Source organism: Physcomitrium patens, chromosome 15 (genome assembly GCF_059467195.1).
Source record: "Physcomitrium patens ecotype Gransden chromosome 15, ASM5946719v1, whole genome shotgun sequence".
Taxonomy (NCBI): Eukaryota; Viridiplantae; Streptophyta; class Bryopsida; order Funariales; family Funariaceae; genus Physcomitrium; species Physcomitrium patens.
Window position 1 is genome coordinate 8,091,788 of NC_143424.1, and position 16,543 is coordinate 8,108,330.

Sequence of the window (16,543 nt, forward strand, 5' to 3'; positions counted from 1 at the left end):
TTTATTGCATTTTCATCTTTTTGTTTTGAGATTGTGAAAGAAGCTAGATCTTGTTGTTAGTTTTCCAAGAAGTCTTTGCAAGCAAGAAAAGAGAGTTGTAACAAGGGACATCCAAAAAAATTTGTAGAAGGAGAATTGCTAAATATTTTAGGCAATGAGATTAAAGACCAGTTTGGGATTTCCTATGCCATTTATTGCATTTTCATCTTTTTGTCTTGAGATTTTGAAAGAAGCTAGATCTTATTATTAGCTTTCTAACAAGTTTTTGTATACAAGAAAGGAAGTTGTGACAAGAGAGATCTGTGCAAATTTGTCGAAGGGAGTTGCTAAAATTTTAGCAATGAGATTCAATACCCGTTTGGAGTTTTCCACGCCATTCACTGCATTTTCATCTTTTTGTTTTGAAATTTTGAGAGAAGTTAGATCTTATTAATAGCTTTCCAATAAGCCTTAGCACACAAAAAAAAAAAAAAAAAAAAAAAAAAAAAATCCAAGCTAATTTGTGGATTGGAATTTTGAAGGTTGTGGCTACAACAAACGTCATGGGTGCCGTGATCGAAGAAACAGCAGCGACATGGTGTCACCTTCAACAGACGTTTTTGTGGAAAGTATCCTTCACCATGCGACGAAACTTTGACGGAAAGCACCGTAGCAAAGCTTTTCACGTAGACACAAAGTAGGTGCGGGCAGCTGTTTCGATATTAGTGGTGATAATAGCATGCCTTGAACATGTCCAAAGCAACTGTCGTACAAGTCGCACAAAAAAAAAAAAAAAATAGTTTTTACAAATCAAGATGCACTAATTTATACATGTTCCACCATTCAACTACAGAAGTCCATGCCCAGCTCATACTCCACCTCAATCGTTGCAAAAATTGACAAGAGAAGAAAGCACCATTGTTGGGACTTCCGTTCACCCTTGTCACCAGCAGCAGGCCAGTTTTGAGCATTAAATCGGTTCCAAATTTCTGAAAGCTAGAGATTCATCACCACGGGACATTCATCCCGCTCCAAATCAGGTATTCCACCACTTGAAACAAGGCCGACAGCTCCAATAACTCTACAGCTCAAATCTTTTAATTACTCCACAACCCAATTCTCCAAAGCTATCGAGATCAGGATCATCAGAACCTGACCAGAAATATGTAATATTAATCTTTGGTAGTCTAGAGAATTGGTGGGACGCCGATTACAAGACCTTTAGGTACGGAGTCATTTTTGCCCCTCAATTAACCATCTATACCTTGATGCATCCTGTACATTGGCTCACCTTCAACAACAAGCCAGAAGAATGGCAACGAACAAAAATTTTAAACCTGGTTATTGTATATCTGACCAATAATGTTTTCTTTTTGGCCTGATATTTGAACTGATTATCATAGCCAAGTCCTACTTTGCAAGAGAATCCTTCATCTCAGCATCTGTTAATATTCTTTCTGCAGCATCGATACACATGGCAGTCCCTTCCTTGTCCACGGATACATGACTGCACACGCCTGACATTGGTAACTTTCCACTACCCTTCAAACCTTCTGCATCACTTCCGATTCCCACAAATGCGGGTTTTGATGGTCCCTTGTCCGAGGACTGCCCACTCTTTCTGATAAGACGAACAACAAATCAGCAAAAATATGCATCAAACCACATACGCTAGCAAACAGAAACAATGATTCTAAGTTTTCCAGATGACTACATAAAACACGTATGACAAATGTTTCAAGAGCAACTAACCTTTTTCGAGAATCCAAGAAACGCCTGAGTGAGCTTTTCCGAGCAGTAGGCAGAGCTGCAGAGAAAAAGGTGAACAGGTAAATGGATGAACTTGTCGGATTCAGAACGAGAGAGAGAGAGAGGCAACAGCACTAATTCACTTACGTTTCGCCATCATGTCTGGCCTCGATGGTTGAGATGAGCCCTCACTCGTAATTATCGGCTTGAGAGGAGCTGAGGACAGCTCGGTGGAGGTCGTCTTTGCAGGATCTGAACTCTCTGTAGGCTTTTGGACAGAGGTTGAACCTTCGACAGGATTACCTGAAGGTACCGGAGCAGAGGGAACAGAAGAGGGATTGGATTCCCGAGGTTCTTGTAATGGTTCAGATTCTAAGGTAGGGGTAACGACTGGAGTAGGCTTAGGTTGAGATGAAGCTCCTGACAATGGTGTTACAGGCTTCGGTGCTTGAGCATTATCAGGAATCCCTGCTTTTTCAGCAAATATCATAATAAGGCGTGCCTGTATCAGCATAAAAATAAAGTCGTCAAACATGTGCAAAACGATCGTCGAAAGCTAGATAAAAATCAATTAATCGAGAAGAACAAAAGGAGAATATTGAGCTCAAGTGGTTCACCTGGTCTGCCGGAACATTGTCAGTGACACTCACGATTCCGTCATAAAAGATCGTTAGAGCTGCAGTTCGAGGCCGTTTCGAAGGGGTCTTAGGAGCAGGCCTGTTAAGATATCAAAAAATTGCTATCACCATCATGAATCAAAAAAAATGAAGCACATAATGCTATTTAAAATAAGTAATGCTGAGTAATGAGAGAAACTTTACATTTCTCGCGATGAAGTGGATGCTAAGGCTACCGAAGCTGATTGCTTGGGGACAGTCGAGGTTGGTTCAACTGTTTTTGGAAAAAGCTCTGGGGCATCTCCAGTTGCTTTAGTTATTATGATCTCTTCTGTTTTTTGCCTTGGAGCAGACATGGCTGCACACCACACTTACTTGTTAACAACTAAGCGAAACATAATGATGGCAATAAAATCAGGAAACATTTCAGTAAGGAACTTCCAAAACCAGGAGCCTTACCCCTGGTAGGTCTGCCATAATGACCAGCAGGTGTCTGAGCAAGCGCTTCCAAGGCCCGACTAGCGAGTAACCTTAAAGAGTTTTGTTCTTTCTGCACAGCGTCAGATGTCCCACTTGGAACGCGCTCCTGTATTCCCTCTTCTTTGCGATCGATCGCCCTTCGCTGCATCAAATAACACGCAAACATTCCTTGATTACACAGGTAAGAAGAGAACTTGTACTATTTCGACAATGAGATCGTGCTGGCCTGGCCAAAAAATAAATTTGTAAAAAAATGAATTCCTTAATGAGTTTGAATGGACATAAAAAATTCTAAATTCTAAATTCTAAATAATGAAAAAAAATACAAAAAAAGTGAAATTATAAGGGAGCCTACATTTGCTTGTGATGCTGTTGTTCCATTCCAAGTGGGCCAACGCGTCCCTGCATAGACAGAACTGAACTCTCATAAACATATGTAAACTGATACAGCAAAAAGCGTCTCGAGTCACCAGTATATCAGCAGTTGGTGCTAATTTGAATCAGGATCCGGGAAACCCAACGAATCGTATGGCTTATACCAGCAGGTACCCAACACTGACATGAGACTAAAAACTTCGCAAGTCTGCCGATAGTGAAGTGACCAACATGAGCAGTCTTTGAACAGCGATCTGGCTTCCTAACAAGGTACACGACAGTAAAAATTCTCACAAGCCAGATTTGGTTACTCTCAATTCACATTCCATGAAATAGGGCAGATGGTTCGTGAGGTACGAAAAATGCAGAGTTTGAGCAGGCGCACGGAAAGAAAAGAGACCATGCTTACCAAGTTTGAGAATTAGCTTCAAATTTTCATCTGCCGATAAGTTTTGCAAGTCAGTTTCCAGCGGCAGCTCAATCTTGTCAGCAAATCGTCCACTTTCTTCTCGAAGAGAAGTATATACCCCTGCCTCGTCTTTGCCCTTCAAATCCTCACTAACGAGCCGTAACCCAGTCCCTGGTAATCCGAGCCGGGTGCTGGGAACACTCGACCTGTAGAATCCTGTGAAACCACCGCCGGATACCATACCCGTCCTCTCACTGCCCGCCCCCGAACCTAAGTTGCGCAAGCTCGGCATTCCAGGAGAAATGCTAAGGTTTCCAACGGTAGGAGGTTTCAAACTAAATCCACTATTCGCACCACCCGCCAACATATTTAGGCCATTTCTCGAAAGAGAGGACATCATATTAAGATACATAGATTCTTCCCCTGCTCCTGCACTTGCTTGCCTTGCTGGAAATCCTACTATCTGAGCACTACTTGTGCTTCTGCTTGTTGTTCCAAGCGACAAAAAATCCCGGTCGCCGCTATCTTCTACATCTCCCTCCATCGATGACATCTGCGTTACACAGATCCCCCCCCAATCCACACCCTTGAAAATTTTCCCAAACCATACAGCTCTCAAAATTCAACCCACCGCCCTACTCCCACCATCATCGCTTCATCATTTTTCTTTCTGTCCGTTGTCCTCGTACCCATCTACACTAGCCCCGATTTTCAACCATTAGGGTTACCCACATGTAGCAAACCAACGATACATCCGCCCCACTCACTGCCCCTCCGTGGGGCAGCTTACAAACTCTCCCGCACTCCTCGGCTCTACGCCTACCCTTGGTACCAACACGCCCGAACAAACATTCCAAACCAGGATCCCCCGAATGCTCCAAGAATTGACCGCTCCAACACCCTGTTTCGCCACGATCTTCAAATACCAAGAAAAAATCGCCTTCAACAACCCCAAACTAAGCACATTCCTTTCCTCGACTCACACTTCGCCCTACTTCTTCCTCCACAGGCTTGCATGTAGTAGTAAACCCCAAGCAGCTCTGAGCTTAAGCACGTTGGATGCACGTATGTCCAGACCTCTTGACTAACGTGATCTAAACTCTGCATCAGTGAAGGGAGGGCGTGGGATCATTGATGAGACCTCCTCGTGCGAAATAGTACATGGTAAACCAAGTCATATGAACCTGCGAAGATGTGATGCGGCTTATGTGGGAGGTGCAAGTAAGGAAAGCAATGGGAAATTGACGGAGGGTGAAGTAAAGCAATCTAAGGGGATACTGTTTGCAGGAAGCCGGGTGTAGCGACGCAAACGAGGAGAAGTAGAAAAAAAGCTCATCAGCGGACGATCCCCACAACCTCCGTCATCCCTCCGTCACTGCCTCCGTCACCCAGGTCAATGCAAATTGACAATCCAGTGCCAGGTCTTCGGCCCTCATAATCGTCTCTGTTTCCTGTCGCCTCCCTTCCAGCCCCGTTTCAACCTGGAGCTACTGCGATCGGGCTGGTAAACTTGAAATTCTGCACGATGAGTACAGTGCACAGTCTCACACAATGCCACCGTCCTCCGCATGACAGCAGACGCGTCTAGCATCCTGCGCACCTCCCCTCCAATGCGGAGCAGCAACTCCCAACCCCCTTTCCGCACCCTAGGCTTTGCAGCAGCAGCCCTATTCCTACTTCACCCCCCGCTCCCTCGCTCCCTCGCTCCCTCTCCCCCTCCCCTGCCCCTCCCTTCCCTCCTGCCTCCGCAGCTTTCGTTTCTGCAACGGCGCTCTACTGCACAATCTTATCTGGTGCTTGAGCTTCGTTTACACGTCCTTCCATGAATACACATGAAGCCCTAAAAATACACTCTCAGAACCTCCGACACGCGTATTTAACGCACACACATATCAGGAAAGAAAGAAAGAAAGTAATTCATGAGTAAAATGTGTAACTTTTCAATGTTTTTACTACTTTTTAATCTTTTAGTTTGAAGGAGTAGCCCAGGTTGCCATTTTCAACGGGAGTGAAAGAAACCATGAGTGCAGGAAGAATGTTTTTACTGCTATTATTGTTCTGTAAGAATGTATCATTTATGATTTCTTTATGCTTCACGTGTTGCAAAAGGCATACTTCCATAACAACTTTCAACTGTTTGGCAATCTATTTTCTCACATTTTTCTAAGTGTATTTTACATGGGCAATATTAACCACCAATGATGGTTGTTTTTTTGTCAACCACGTGTGGAATACTTTGACAGTAACTCCAATAATTGGTCACTTGCTTATTTGGTGGATTTGTTTGAATTATTTAATCTCCTACCATTTTACCCACCAATCACTCATCCATAAATAAAAATACTGTGTACAATAAATATTCATACACTCAAGTCTCCTCCTACATACATTTTGTTTTTCAGTTTTATTTTGCTCCCATATGCCAATCTGCCCAACAACAATAAATCTAAAAAGTCCAAACACTCACAGTCGAATGTTTACAAATTCCCACTTCAACAACAACAACACAAAAATAAAAAATAAAAAATAAAAAATCTTAGAAAGCCAGGAGGGATTCATTCGGAAAGCTGATAAGGGCAATGGTAGGGATGCAAGTAACATGATGTTGCACATGTACCACTCACTGAATTGGTAAAGACAGAGGGAGGCTAGTAGGGTAGAAGCTATTCACAGATTTAGGCAGAAAGGGAATTGCTTCTCTTCCCACAGTCATGGATGGGTCCAGCATAGAAAGGAGGTAACATGTGGGATTTGGCCCCAGGGAATAAATTTTTATTTTCAGGAGTCACTGGAGAAGAGACTTCCAAGCTTGGAGGGGCATCAGCATCTTCCTCTGTGACTAGGCTGAGGGACTTTTGCCAAGTGTGACATAATTGCTTCGTTGGCTGGCTGACTAACATGACTGGGCAGTGGGCATTTTGGTGGGTGGTCATTGGACAGGGGAGGGGCCAAGGTAGGGGCTGGATGACCATGGCCCATGTGGTATCCTCTTTTGTGCAACTTGTTATCTTCTTATTTCTCCTTTAGCTTATTTTCTATACAGAACCTATATGTTATATTTTATTAATTGTCTTCTTGGTATATTTGGTCATGTTTGCTCATAATTTATATATTGTTGTTGATTTTCTCCTGATTTTTTCTTGCTGTCTGTGTGGATTTGTGATCTGGTGATGCTTTCAATTTCCTGTACTGCACTGCCCTCTTTTCTTTCCCAACACTGATCACTTTCTGGGTATGGGCAAAGAAGGTACAGGTGGCACTTTGACTTCAAACTATTCCTCCTAGCCAAGAATCTTTGTATGAATCATACCCACTAAGGCATATGTTCTCAGTGCTGACATCACAATGGTTGCATCATCATCTGACCTTGTTGAGCTATAATAAGGAATAGAAAAGGAATGAAAAGAAGAAAAGTTATGGTGTCCTGGGACACTGGACAGCCTCCAGAGCCTTTTCATTTTTATCATGTGGATTCTTTGTTGGATCATGTAGGTATTGAATAGTCAAAGGGTTGTTTTGCTGACCTATTTCTCTTTATTAGTAAAAAAGAAGAAGTGGTGGCTACTGACACCTATGTCTATTTTTACTTACATCCTTGTTTGTGCGTGTCTATAACTGTCTCTTAGTCGCTTTAAAATCATGTGTGTGTGAGAATATGTCTCTATAATTTGCTTTGTGGTAGAATTGCAAATCTCTTAGTCTCTTTGAAACAAATATAATGCTCACTTTAGAGTGTGTTCTACATTCATATTTCAAAAGTGAAACTACCAAGGTCCTCATAATCAACTGTAACTGTAGTGATTATTATTATTATTCTAATTGCGTTTCATGAATCATGAACGAATTGGTACAGATTAGCTCTTCCTAATAATAGTAATTTTATAAAGTCCTTGGATTGCAGATCGATTACTTTTCAGGGAACTGATTCTTCTTTTGAATCGATCACGACAAGGCCCAAAGCGATTCCTATGGAGCCCGATAGATTGCGCCTATCCGTGGCTGCAGTAACTTCATCAGTATCGGTTTTTTGTCCTCAGCAGTAGAGGGCTTGTAACCCCGATGGCTGTCGTTGCAGTGGAGCAAGTGGATGAACAGCAGCTGACAGAATGATTCAGCTGGAGTGATAACAGGCAGATGCGATACTTGTCTGCGCATCACAGTATGTGTTGGGCAATGCAATGAAGAACGGCCAGCGTCTTCCTCGGCTCCACATGGTCATGCTTGTCATCGAGAGGCCGAAACTCCGCCAGCTGCTGAGGGATTTAACCCTCCGAGGCGGTGCCATTGTTTCAGACGCCGCCAAACACTTGCAAAGCTTCAATCAAACGCAAAATCAAGCAGGGGGGTCCAGCTCCCTGTGCCATTGAATCGATAATTGATAGACAGAACTGAAAGCATCAAAACTCGCATGTGCAGAATCGACACGTCGATGCATCCTCCTCATCTATGCATCATGAAGCTGCCGAAGACTTTTTCTGCAATAAAAATTTCTACAATGTCGCTGTGGTGGTATCCGCTAAACTACTTCGCATTCACAACAGCACGCTTCCCTCGCTCCGGCCGCAACCCATGATTGAGATCACAACTGTGAAGCCCAGAATACACTCCAAATTCGACTGCAACTGTCCACATAGCAAAACAGAAAACACGATCGCCATATCGGAGGTGCAAATTGCAATCCACACAGACCGGTAGGAATGGCAGTTGAGAAACCAGTCGGCACCAAAAGTTGAATTTCGCAACAGTGATTCGCACTGTGCATACCCCATGCTGTGGAATATATTGTCAATCCCTGCGGTGTCCAAATCCCGCTTCCAAAGTGACCTGTATGGCCCATTTTCTCGCAGACCAGTATTTCCGGTGATTTTTCGGCTTTTCATGTGTATAAACAAGTCTAAATCTGTGCTGTTGCTGTGAACCAGGGAGTTTCTTCTCTTTTCTTTCTGCTTCACACGATTCCAATGATGTACTTATATATTGATCTGTTGTTTACGTCGCCTGTGAAAACGTGGTCCAAATTCTATATTAAACAAAGAAGGCTGTGATCTATTTTTGTTAGAGATAGTGTGTGCCAGAAGCTGAGGTGGATACTTTTTATAAATCGATCCGCCAGCTGTGAAGAGTCGTGCCACGCTTAGCCTGCTCCGCACAAAATTTCGGTGGATTCTGAATCCAATTTTTTTTCTGTTTCTTTTTCTATTTCTTTTTCTTCAACTTCAATGACATATTGAAATTCTTGCACAGTGAAGAGCAATTAACGTCCTGCTCTCCATCCTTTTACAAATAGAGACAAGGTGGTGAATTAATTCGCTAATGACTTGATATAATTACTTATCCACTTACCCACCATCAGTTATATTCCTACCAGTTTGACAAGACATTTGATTATTTCTCTCCTAATGGAAAGCCCAATCCAAAAAAAGTCCATCTTGGGAATTATGCTCACCCACTTGTGCATGCCCAACCTTGGCTGCCTAGATTTTTGTGCCCATGCTATAATGGCTGCTCTACATGGACAATCTAAGGTCATTCTTGTCATGCATTTATACAGCATTTTTTTGGTGATCAAAAGAGTGTGGCTCTGCCATGGATAGTTGCAGTTGAATGCTGTCAGTGTTTGCCTGGTTAAGGAACTTTTTTTCTTTTTCTTTTGACACAAACAGAGATTGTTCTCTATTGCAGAAAAAAAGTTCATATACATAGCCCCAAGTAGGTCCAGGTAGGGATGGTGTAATACATCCTAGGTACTATCAACAGAACTGCTCCTAGGACCAATTAATTTCCACAATGGTTTGTCCACTTTCCACATTGCCATAACATTGTTCACATACCATTGTTGTTGAAATTTCTCAACATACTTTGTTGCTTTATGGAGGCATTTTTTCTTGTTTTTGTTTCATTTTTTTTAAAATTTTAAGCCAAACATTTCTTCCATAGTTAATGAGGTTGAGCCATATCTTGTGATACAACTTTTTCTTTGGCCAATGTACCCCATTAAATGAGACATTGTTTTTTTTGATCCATAATACCTATAAGATGATCCCTTGGAGTAGAAGCTACAATTTATTCATTGTTTTAAACCTCCTCGATATCCAATGTGTAAAAATGCATTGTTTCTAAGAAAGAGAGAATTACATGGCTCCTATTTACTAATTTCAAGGGTATCCAAAATTGTCTAATCGTCCCATATGCCCTAATGGTTCCAAAATATTGGTGACATTGTTAGTAGTCAATTGTATTTGCGCAATTGTGTATTCTAGGCTTTATAAAAGGAGTTGGAGAATGTAAATCTTTCAAAGTCAAGATCTTTTTGTTATTATGTATTTTCAAAAGCAATGAAGTATTTTTTCTTTAATATTTACTAAACACATTGCGTAACATTGATCAATGGTACAATACACTCATTTTTGCCATGAATTCATTGCAACAACATAATGCCATATCAATCAAAGAACTTGGACTTCTTTACAAGCTTGTTCTTTGTTCCACATATTAATTCATTTTGGTGTATAGTTGTAGGATAAAATACCTTCCTACTTCTTTATTACAACATTAGTAATGAAAAGCCATTTTTGAAGTAACAATCAACTTAATTGTGTATTGAATTGCATAAATGGAATTAACTTAGATTATTGAAAGTATGTGGGATCTCATAAGAAGCAATCTATTATATCATAATAGAAAGAAGTAAATTACTTATTTGACTGTCTTTGAATTAATACAATTCTTACTCATTTGAGGATATCAAAAGCATGGATTAGAATAGAATCTTGATCTTTCTTTTTTTTGGCTTTGAAGTAGCATCTATTCTCATATAAGACAAATTGATAGATATGTGTCAACTTGATATTCTAGAGTAGTTTGCTATACCATAGTAGACACTAAATCATTAGTGTCAATAAATAGTCCTACCTAATCTCTATTTTCTATTTAGAAATTTGGAGTAAAAAAAAGTTTCTATTATTGTTAGATAAGGATAATAATTAGTACCTAGTATACTCTTGGCTTAATAATAAGAGGTCCAAATTGTCTTTGTACCTTTGTAAAAATCAACAAATGATTGTCTTTTTATATATCTTTATACATTTGTAATTTAAATTTATATAAAAAAAATTCTTTGGATGTTAAGAATTGAGGATAAAATACTATATATTGTAGAGCAATGCTATACATTAAAATTGAGCCACTCATTACAATATGACAAAAAAAAGAATTTCAGCTTAGAAAAAATAGACTTCTATGCTAGTGCTATCCTATTCTATATTCTATATTTCTTTTGGATTTAATACCACAAAGTAGTAAAAAAATTGATGTTTGATTGCTACCTTCTCTTTAAATATGGTTGAAAAATATTAAGTTGGTGTTACAAAATCAAAAGGAGGTTAAATTTGTTGGGTTTGAAAACCTTCACTATTCATTTGACCATCAATGGTACGACATTATTAGCCAAATTGATGAAGTTAATCTCGCTCTTATTTGTAGGTTGGTAACATTCTAATCATTCAACTTTAATTTGAGCACATTGTATGGTTCTTCCTACAAGATAGTTTCCAAGAGAGGCTTTGATCTTTGCTATACCTTTCTTTGTTCATCTTTAAATTAAGATAATAATAATAAAAAAAAAACATCATAAAGAATGGAATGTTGTTTATAATTGTTTTTCTATCATTAACTATTATTGAATATCAATAAGTCAATTTTTTGATGGTTTTTTATTTAAAAAACTCTCAATATTTGATAAGGTTACAAAGAGGCTAAATAAGGTATCTAAGAGCTTTTTCAAAATAGCTTTATTGGTCCACATAATTCTAAGCTCATCTATCTATAGAGAGTAAATTAAATCTTGTAAGCTTTTTTAGTGACTATTGCACTTAGTCCATTTCAAAATGAGACCAAATTCCAAATATAATATTTCAAATACATATATAATATTTTGAATTATTTTTTTATTTTTTATTTTTTATTTTTTACCTAATAAGATTAGAGAGATGTCATTTGTATATTTTACCATGATTTGTTGTGTGTTAATAATTGATAGTTGGATTCTTTGGATTTACCTAAGTTTTGTATCTTTAAGACCATTATCCTAAATAATTTGGCTATGGTGAAATAAAGAATAAGTAGGCAACCTTGCCACACATCTTTTTCAATTATAAAAGAAGAAAAAAATGAAGCATTGATTTTATAAAAGATATTGCATTGAAAAATAAGAAACAAACTATATAGGTGAATATGGAAAGAAAAGCCGATTTTTTCCATTATATAGAATAAGAAGTCTTAGTCAATTATATCATAGGCCTTTAAAAGCCAAGTTTTATATTTTAAAAAAAATTCCAGATTTTTTTCTCCATGCCATGGTCTTGTGAATCAATAGTGGATCATCTAATATAAATTGCATTGATAGGAAGACAAATTAATTCATATTAATGATGTTTATAAGCATAGGTTGAAGGCATAATTGCAAAGCTTTTAAACAAATCTTAAATTTTATATTAAAAAAGATAATTGGCCTTTAGTTAGTGAGATTATAAATAATTTTTCTTTTGCATAGTAGTGCTATCATCCCTTGGATTATCCCATATAATAGACGACCAAAATATATTCTCTCCTGTAACATAATTAAATGTTCTTATCTAATCACTTCTTAAAATACATGATAAAACTTGAGAATGATGCCATCTATGCCAAGAAATTCATTCTTCTATATGTCTTTTATTACTTCTATAAGTTCAACTAGGATAAGATGAGTTCAAAGTCTTTCTTTAGTTATTGTATTTAAATTGTCAAAAATATAATTAGTTTCTTAATAGTATGCTCTTTTAGTTTCATTAATGATTAAGCAAGTTGTATGCAACTTATTGTAAAATTCTTGGCAGATGAAAGTAAGAGTAGCTTGATTGTTATGTACTTAGCTATAAATATCAATCAATTTGATAATATGTATTGTTGTTGAATGCTTCTTATATGCATTCTTATAAGCATGGAAAATTCTTTTAAGGAATAATTATCCACTAATTGTCATTTTAGATAGAATTAAAGACTCTACTTTATAAATTATTTTTTTCCATGTTGTTATAGTTGGTCAACATAAATGGTTGTCAAAACTTGATATTTTGTATCTCTTAGATTGAATTATAAGTTAGTTACTACCATTGTAAGTTGTAGCCGCAAAGAGACTTCTTTGTACACTTATTTGGTGGTTTTAGTTATATAATATAACTTATAAAATTTCACACATCATCAAAGCTTGCTAAAAAATGGTATAGACAAATTTGACAACTATATATTTTGTATCTTGACTTAAATCACTTTATCAAATAAATATTATGTGCTCATTGTATACAATGATTTTTAGTGTATGTTGTTCTCGTTGTATTCAAGCTTCAATACACCAAAGCAATTGAACTAATAGAGGTGGGTTCGAACATGGGGAAAGATTGGTTATATGAATTGGGTGTGTTAGTGTCACAATTAACTATACTCTGACTATCTGAAATCAATTATCAAACTATAAAACACTAAGGCTTACTACTTTTGTCTTAATTCAACCTATAATCCATTCTACGACTATCAATTCAACAATACTTCTATATTCTTATACGTTCATCTCCCACTTACTCTCTTTGTGGTTTAGATATATTCAATTACTGATCTCTAGCTTACTTATTGTATCAATTTTTTAATTCATCACTTAGAATTACAACTCTCACAGTCTGGCTCTCGGCTTACGACTCTCACAGTCTGGCCCTCGATCTCTCTTTTCTTAACCTCTTTATCCTACCAAAAGATGATCCGTTGTCATGTTGTAACATGAGTATACCATGAAAATATAAAGAAAGGGGACTTTTATTAATGTTCAGTTACTTCAAATATTGGGAGTAACGACCGATTCCAGTGCTAATATTCAGGGGCTAGTTCAGACACCCCGTCACAGTCGGTCAGGGCACACTTACCAGTAACAAAATGCTCCGTTCGAGTCCAATAGTAGGAGTCAATAAAATTGAAAGGACTAAATTGATGACTGAGCGAATCTAACGCGAAGGACCAATTTGACCCAATTATGGGAACATCCAGGTCTTACTACGGGCCTCTTAGCCAATATGAGACCTGAATTGGTCGTACGACTCAATGTGGTTCCGATTATGGGGGTTTCGATTCCGTTTCAGGCTGTCATGTTCTCTGTGCCGTTTCAGGAAATGTTGTTTCCGAAAAAAAAACCTTTTAAAAGGCAAAAAATGGAGGAGAAAGCTCTGACGGTGGAAGCCAATTTCGGATCTAAGACAGAAGATTGAAGAAATTCAGAGGCTAGGATTTAAAAGGGGGGAGAATTAGGATTAAAGGGGAGGATAGGTTAAAAAATGAAAAGGGTCGAAGAACTAGCTTCATGCTTTGAGGGAAAAAAGACAGAGAATTGGGGTTTTTTTTTTCTTCATAGGATTTTGGGAAGACTTCTGGCGATCAATGCTGAAAAGTCGATGTGTTGTACTGGTGAATCGGGGTTTTAATGAAGTGGGTGTGATTACTCTTGACTGTTTTGTAAAATCAAAGTTACGTTGTCGTATTACGTGCTTTCTTGCTCGAGAACGTGCCGGACGTCTCGCTGTAGAAGGTAGTATGGAGATTTGCCAATAGTCAAGCAGTCTATCAGTTTTTGACTGCTGGAATATAAAGGACTGCAAGAATATATCGTGAATCTATACGGATGCCCTTCGACTGCTTGTCGAAGTCCTTTTTGCCCCAGCCGGTAGATCTCTAGACATTACAGAGAACCCCGAACAATCCAATCTGCTAATCTCCGATACCGCTTTGTACTTACGATCTTGTATCTACTGATTGTCTTGTTAGATTAACCCAATAAATTTCATTCACTCCGCATACTCAATCCTATAGACATCCTTTTAATCCTTCAATCACAGACGTAACTCGATTTCACAAAACAGTCAAGAGTAATCAAACCCACTTCATTAAAAAATCCCGATTCACCATTACAACACTGACTTCAGCAACGATTGCCTCAGTCTTCTCAAAACTCTATGAAGAAGAAAAATCTAATTCTCTATCTTTTCTTCCCCAACCCGAAGCATGAAGCTCCTCTCCAATCCCTGATCTTCAAAAAACCTCCAATAAAACCGAACTAGTAACCTTGAAAAAAGCTTGAAGCTAGCTCCTCGATCCAAAAAACCCCCCCAAAACTTATTCTCCTCCTAACCTTATCCTCTGAATTTCTTCAATCTTCCATCTTGGATCTAGAATTGGCTCCCATCGTCAGAGCTTAGATCCAAAATTGGCTCCCGCCGTCAGAGCTTTTTCCTCCGTTTTTACCTTTAAGAGATTCATTTACCGAAAACAACCTTCCTTGAAACGGCACAGAGAATTGGACAGCCTGAAATAGAATTGAAATCCCATACTCGGATCCACATTGAGTCGCCCGACCAATTCAGGTCTCATATTGGGTAAGATACACATAGTAACCTGGATTTTCCCGTAATTAGACTGCATTGGGTTGTCCGACCAATGCAGGTCTCATATTGGGTAAGATGCCCGTAGTAACCTGGATGTTTCCGTAATTGGATCAAATTGGTCCTTCGCGTCAGATTGGCTGAGGCCTGTAGTAAGACCTGGATTTTCCCTTAATTAGACTGCATTAGGTTGTCCGACCAATGCAGGTCTCATATTGGGTAAGAGGACCCGGATTGGATTCTCGAAATTGGATCCAATTGGCTCTTCGAACGAGGCTCACCTGTCGCGTGAATTGGTCCTTTTTCTTCCTGCTGACTCCCGTTATTGGAATCGAATGGAGTATTTCAATATGCCCCAGCTGACTGTAATAAGGTGACTGAACTTGGCCACTCAGTATTTGCACTGGAGTTGGTCGTTGCTCCAAATATTCGAGGTAACTGAACATTAATAAAAGTCCCTTTTCTTTATATTTTCACGGTATACTCGTGTTACAACACGACATCGACTCCCTCTGAACCTGTGCATCCTCCGGTATGCACCAATTTACCCAATTGCTGTTTGATTCAGAATATATCCTCTACGTCTTTGTCCTGTTCGTCTTCGTCACCTTCATTATCCAAATCACTTTCATCTTCTTGCTGCGGAATCTCTATACCTTCATTAAGGTCTTTCATATTCATCTCCGTGTGTCTTCGTTTAAATATTTTTACTCGCTTCCCTGCAATTGGTATTTTCAATTTTGTACCATCTAATTCCCGTAATGAGTAAGTCGCATTATTATGAACAGTTGTTACTACATATGGTCCAAACCAACGTTTTGAAAATTTCCGCAGAGTACTATGTTGATTATCCAGACTATTGTCATAAACAAGTATCCACTCACCTTCCTCGATTGCTTTTGGTCTCAATCGATGTTGCTTATCGAATCGCGCCTTGTTTTGTAACCTTGCTCTTTTTAACCTTTCCAATGCTATTTGGACATCTTCTGTTCTTTTCTCCAATTGTCAAATCCTAATAGCCAGAAGTTCTTTTCTTGTCAATCCATCTTCCCATGGTAGCATACTCCAAGTAAGTACCTTTTCTTCAATCGGCATAATTAGTTTTTGACTTGTCATAAGTTCTACTGGCATATATCCTGTCATCGAACTATGTGTTGTTTGATCAGCCCATAATACAAATGACAAAAGCCGTGGCTACTCTTTAACTTTCCTATTACAAGCTTTAATTAATGCTTTCACAATCGGTGGGTGACCGCATTCGCTTTTTGCATTCCCTTTTGGATTATAAGCAGTAGTCAGTGATAGTTTAATTCCACATCTTTCAAAGAACTTACGAGCTTCTTGTACATTTAATTCTCCACGATCTGCAGTGATTTTTCCTATGCATCCGTAGTGGCAAATGACATCTTCAAGCAAAAACCTACAAATCCCCTCTGTAGATTTTGTCCTCAATGCTCTTCCTTCTACTCGATTTG

The 16,543-nt window shown here is 38.7% G+C and overlaps 1 protein-coding gene across 1 annotated transcript; it reads right to left on the minus strand.

Annotated features, from left to right (window-relative positions):
• Window positions 1–862: 862 nt before the first annotated feature.
• LOC112292654 (uncharacterized) lies at window positions 863–5,302 on the minus strand. Its single transcript, XM_024541358.3, has 8 exons — window positions 3,610–5,302; window positions 3,181–3,227; window positions 2,805–2,967; window positions 2,550–2,703; window positions 2,346–2,445; window positions 1,876–2,230; window positions 1,732–1,786; window positions 863–1,600 (listed from the first exon to the last, which is right to left on the minus strand). Exons 1-8 carry the CDS (start codon window positions 4,160–4,162, stop codon window positions 1,390–1,392), a joined length of 1,638 nt encoding a protein of 545 aa, XP_024397126.1. The 5' UTR covers window positions 4,163–5,302; the 3' UTR covers window positions 863–1,389.
• Between the last annotated feature and the right edge of the window lie 11,241 nt (window positions 5,303–16,543).

Bases quoted from the DNA above. Each gene is read 5' to 3' on its own strand.
- LOC112292654 (XM_024541358.3), bottom strand. From the start codon at position 4,162: ATGTCATCGATGGAGGGAGATGTAGAAGATAGCGGCGACCGGGATTTT. The intron at 2,968-3,180 runs GTAGGCTCCCTT...TATTTGATGCAG, and splicing joins CAACAGCATCACAAGCAAAT to CGAAGGGCGATCGATCGCAA. The intron at 2,231-2,345 runs GTGAACCACTTG...ATGCTGATACAG, and splicing joins ACAATGTTCCGGCAGACCAG to GCACGCCTTATTATGATATT.